Source organism: Anthonomus grandis, chromosome 15, assembly GCF_022605725.1.
Source record: "Anthonomus grandis grandis chromosome 15, icAntGran1.3, whole genome shotgun sequence".
NCBI lineage: Eukaryota > Metazoa > Arthropoda > Insecta > Coleoptera > Curculionidae > Anthonomus > Anthonomus grandis.
The window spans coordinates 12,675,411-12,680,382 of record NC_065560.1 but is presented as its reverse complement, the minus strand read 5'-3'; the positions used below and the strand labels follow the sequence as shown (position 1 = coordinate 12,680,382).

Genomic DNA, 4,972 nt, shown 5'->3' with positions numbered 1-4,972 from the left:
CATATTTCTGTTAATTGCCAAGGTTAAAAAAACCAATTTTGGTCTACCGCGCACCTACCAAAACGTCCGTACCGTTTTAGTATAATATTATTACAATCATATTTTACCGTCGAGTGCGAGCAACAAAGCGGTATCGGTAACCGAGACGACGACGACCTTGCTTAAATGTTAATTACTAATTTATATATGTGAATAGTAATACTACTAATAGGTACATACTTATTTATTGATGAACACGTTTAATAAAACACATTGTTGTAGAAATAAATATATTTTTATTTAATTTAAGTAAAAGAATTTAGATATTTAAAAAATATATTTTTAAGTTATATCTATAATTTTAAATAAAATAATAATAACAACAATTTTATTTACTTTTATAAAAATCATTTCTTAAAAATTAAAACAAATCACTTTATTTGTTTTACATATTTTTTTCTGTGGAGCCGAATCCTTTTTCTCCACGTTCTGTGCTGGACATGTTGTTGACTTCTTGAAGTTCTGGATAGAAGATCCTTTCACATATTATTTGAGCTATCATGTCGCCAGTTCTAACGTGAAAATCCTCATCCGAGTGATTGAACAGTAGGATCTTAATTTCACCTCGATAGTCCTCATCGATAACGCCAGCTAATTAAAAAAAATTTCATTATTACAATATATTTTTGTAAAAAAAATAAAACTTACCGCCTACATCAATAAAGTGGTTTACAGCTAAACCAGACCTTGGAGCAATCCTGCCATAGCAGTTTTTCGGTAGCTCAAATTTAAGTCCAGTTGATATTAGAGTTTTTCCTTTAGCTGGTATTATTGTGTCATGATTACTTTTTAAATCATATCCAGCAGCCAGTCTACTACCCTTTTCGGGTGTATATGCGTGAGGTGTGATTTTTGTATATTTTAAAATTGGACTTACTTCTTGATCGGCTTAAATGTATAAAAAAATTTTATTGAAAATGGATAAAATAAATTTATTGATTATAACCCCAAGGTAGTGTATCGGTATATATATAATTAATAATTCTTTTATCATCGTATGGAGTAAGAGCAACTTTTCTCTGGTTTATTGTGTAGACCTCATGTTTTTTACTTCGAATTAAATGTTCTTGTGTATAAAATGTGTCTTTATGAAATAAACAGTTATAATAGTCATCAAATGTTATTGTTTTCATTGAAGTATTAGTAATACCTTTAGCCTTTTTAACAACTTTATCTGAATCAAACAGTTTTAATGCATACATTTTTGATTTAAGACCTACAAATTCACTCATAATTTTGCCATTATTCTCATCTTTCATTAATCCTAATACTTTCTTATTAACTAAAGGAATATTATAAATGTTGTCTACAGGATAATCAGAAGTGTCAAATCTATCTGTATCATTTCTAATAAATTCATAGATATCTTCCACGTGAAAATGGTAAATTAAAGAATCAGTGTCAGTATATAATAGTTTGGCATCTGTATTAAATTTAGGTTTAATATAATTATAATGAAAATCATATAAAAAAAGTTTAGAAATTTCTAAAATACTAAAACCCGCATATATAGGTTTATTAAATTTAATATTTAACCTTGACATTTCAATTATAACCATGTCATCATCAAAAATGGTTAAACTATGGAAATTAGGTTTTGAAATGTAATTTTTTGCTCCATATCGACCGAGCCAAGTAGTTACTACTTTAACATCTTTGTATTTCCTCACGTTTTCCATAGTTTTTCCGAAAACTGCATTATTCATTAACTTAAAAAAGTTTTTTTCAAATTCATTTTGGCTTTGTTTTCTCAAATTTGTATTTAAATCAATGTAAGTTTTTAGCCAAGGTGATTGTTTAAATTTTAAAATTTTATAAACTTTAGTAAGTTGTAAACCAAGAGATAAAGCTTGTTTTAAACTTCTGTAATGAATAACATAGTTTTTCTTATTAAAAAGTGTTGTCAATAATTTAGGTTGTTTTGATGATGTGACAGGTGGTATTAAGCGTTCTGGACATAGAGGTAAATCCTTGTGTAGATCGTGGAGTTCCTTAGGATATTCCAAATCTACTTCAAGTATATACCCTACATCTGAATCGTCTGGTGTATTAATAATATTTTCCGAATAGTAGACACTTATGTCAACCCACTTAAAATCACCAGTAGGAAGCGATTCACTCATTGCTGTTCCATATAAATTGTTAATGTCAAAGTACATTAAATATGATGATGGCAGATCGGGGTTAAACTCATTCTCCATATATTTATTGTTAGCTTTACCATAACGATTACTACACTGAGATACTCCACCTCTAATTCCGCTTTCAATCATCATTATTTGATCAATATCGGTAATTAATTCTAATGTAACTTTTGAAATTAAAAGGCAAGAATCGTAGGCCAATCCAGGGGCAGTAAAATATTTTAGACATTCTAAACCATATGTTTTATAACAAACTTTTCGGAAATTTTCAAAAACATCTGCCAAAAGTAAAATATCAGTCTTTAAGTATAACTCTAAATATTCTTGTAAATTTTGAATTTGAAATGATTCCCAAATTTTAACAGCAAAGTTATAATCAGTCTGTGTTACATTAGATTTTTTAAGTTTGGAGTAAAAAGCATCAATCGATGGTAAGCTATTTTCCTTTAGTTTTTCCCAACAATCAAGATAATCATATGGAAATATACCTTTTCTTGATATAAGATTAAATTCAGTCTCATTTTTGCAAAAACTTTTAGTAATATATTTTTCAGAAGAACTTAGGTAGGAACTCAATCGATCTAAGCTGCTAGACATAAATCGAAAAGAATCCAAAAATCTAAATTGAATACTTGTATTTTCTATATATTTTGAAAAAGATATAAATTTTTCCTTGTTAACAGGTAATAAGGTAACCGAGCCCGGTATTTCGGTTGTCAATTTCCGTATAATAAAGTGACTATCGTAGCCAGAAAGGTTGTGAAATATTACAGGTATAATATGATCATCTTTATAATTGAGATTACATAAAAAGTGAGCACTACCCCTATATTTACCCGTAAAATGACAATGATCTTTAACTTTTATATCATCTTCACTAAAAGGCTTTTGACAAATATGACACATAGTAGATGTGTTAAATGATTCTTGCTCTGATGTCGACAAGGGTAACATTGAAACAATATTATAAAATATAGGATTTAATTGATGTGCTAATTTTTGTAGTTTTAAGCAAAACCAACTTATACAGTCTTGCCCCGTATATAGCTCAAATTTTGATAGAGAATTATCATAGCTACATAATAAATAATAAGCAATACTGCATGGAATATGTTTTTGATATTTATTTACATTAACATTTAAATCCTCATATTTTTCTAATATACTCTCAATATCGGCATAAATGACAAATGGAACTTTTTCTTTATTTTTAAAATGTGAAAATGATATATTCTTTTCCCTTTCAGATGGAAGTGATACTTTAATTTTATTCATTTTTTTACAGGCAAACATATGCTTATTTAAAACTTGTTCAGAATAGAAATAATTTAAACATCTGTCACAATAAACTTTTTTATTAGTAATATCACCAATTTGCTTATTTAATAATCTTGATAAATTTTTAATTAATACAAAATGATATGTTCTATGAAATTGTAAGATATGCTGACCTAAACCATTATTATCATCATCATCATCGTCATCTGTATTAAAATTATCCTCTTGATTTATAGAAAGTATTAATAAATTAACCTTAACTAAAAAGTCATATTGACTCAGACATACAGGTACAACTTCTTTTTTCTCCAAACTAAATACATTCACTCCGATATTATTCATTTTCTCAAATTTACTTATATCTTTTATTCTAATTGGAAAACTAATATTGTCATATTTTAAAATTTCACTAAAATGAGGATATGAAGATGTTCTACATGGATTTTGATTTGTATTACAGGGATTAAGAGCGGCCACAATACACCAGAGAAAACAGTATTTATCATTATTTTTAATATTAAGAACCCCCTTAGTATTTTGAATAAATTTCGGCACCGTAATGTAAGTAGAATAGCCAATATTTATAGGGGTATAATTATTAAAATTAATTTTTAATTGTAAAATTTCATACAGTGCCCAACCGGAATCTCTCTCTTGAAACTCCTCTAACTTTGTTAAAATATTAGTTTTTATGTAATCATTATAAAATTTTCTCAAATCGGTGTTACGATCAACTATTTGATTTTTGGTGGTAAAATGTTTTAATTCAATTTCACCAGTTTGAGGTTTAATAAAATTACATAAAAATATAACATTTATTTTTAACAAAGATTTTTTGAGTTCCTTTCGTACTTGACATAAAAATGATCTAAGAGCTTTTTTGAAAAATATCAGCGGGTCCTTAATATTAAAGTTAACAATTGCTCCAGTTCTTATACGATTATTAAAACATGATTCCAATGCAGTCCAAACTAATTGTTTCCCCTTTTTATTATTATTCTTTTTGTATTTAAATTGTTCTCGATAATTTTTAAAAATACTTAAATTTGATTCTAATTTAATCATAGATTTTCTATCTATTTTTTCCTGACTTCTTAAAAATTTTTTTAAAATTAAAATATTTTTATTTAAAAATTTTATCCACTTGCAATAATCATTTTTATTTTTTATAAGCTTACCAAGTTCGCCAATTTTTAACAACATTTTTTCACTCAACTCGCTAACTTCTTTTGTAGTAGACATTATGATGAGAATAAGTGTTATAAGTTTACGTTGTAGAATTAAATTGAATCAGATATTTTCATATGTCTCGTATAAATATACTAATATCAATTATTTGGAATTATACTACTTAACCACATTTTTTTTTTTGTCAAACCTTTAACATTCACTGTCCTATTTGGTTTAATAGTGTCTTTTAAAAATGCATAAAGACCTTCCAAGGGTAAATAGTTGACGTCAGTAAAGTCCCAAGGCAATCCATGTAGATTTCTTGTTATCCAATCCATTTG

The 4,972-nt window shown here is 27.1% G+C and overlaps 2 protein-coding genes across 2 annotated transcripts; both read right to left on the bottom strand.

The window, feature by feature from the left end:
* Positions 1-297: 297 nt before the first annotated feature.
* Positions 298-4,733, bottom strand: LOC126745029 (deoxyuridine 5'-triphosphate nucleotidohydrolase-like). The gene is made up of 3 exons (XM_050452680.1): positions 4,640-4,733; positions 688-927; positions 298-630 (listed from the first exon to the last, which is right to left on the bottom strand). Exons 1-3 carry the CDS (start codon positions 4,701-4,703, stop codon positions 425-427), a joined length of 510 nt encoding a protein of 169 aa, XP_050308637.1. The 5' UTR covers positions 4,704-4,733; the 3' UTR covers positions 298-424.
* On the bottom strand, positions 924-4,541 carry LOC126745018 (uncharacterized). Its single transcript, XM_050452668.1, has one exon. It carries the CDS (start codon positions 4,524-4,526, stop codon positions 972-974), a length of 3,555 nt encoding a protein of 1,184 aa, XP_050308625.1. The 5' UTR covers positions 4,527-4,541; the 3' UTR covers positions 924-971.
* Positions 4,734-4,972: the final 239 nt, after the last annotated feature.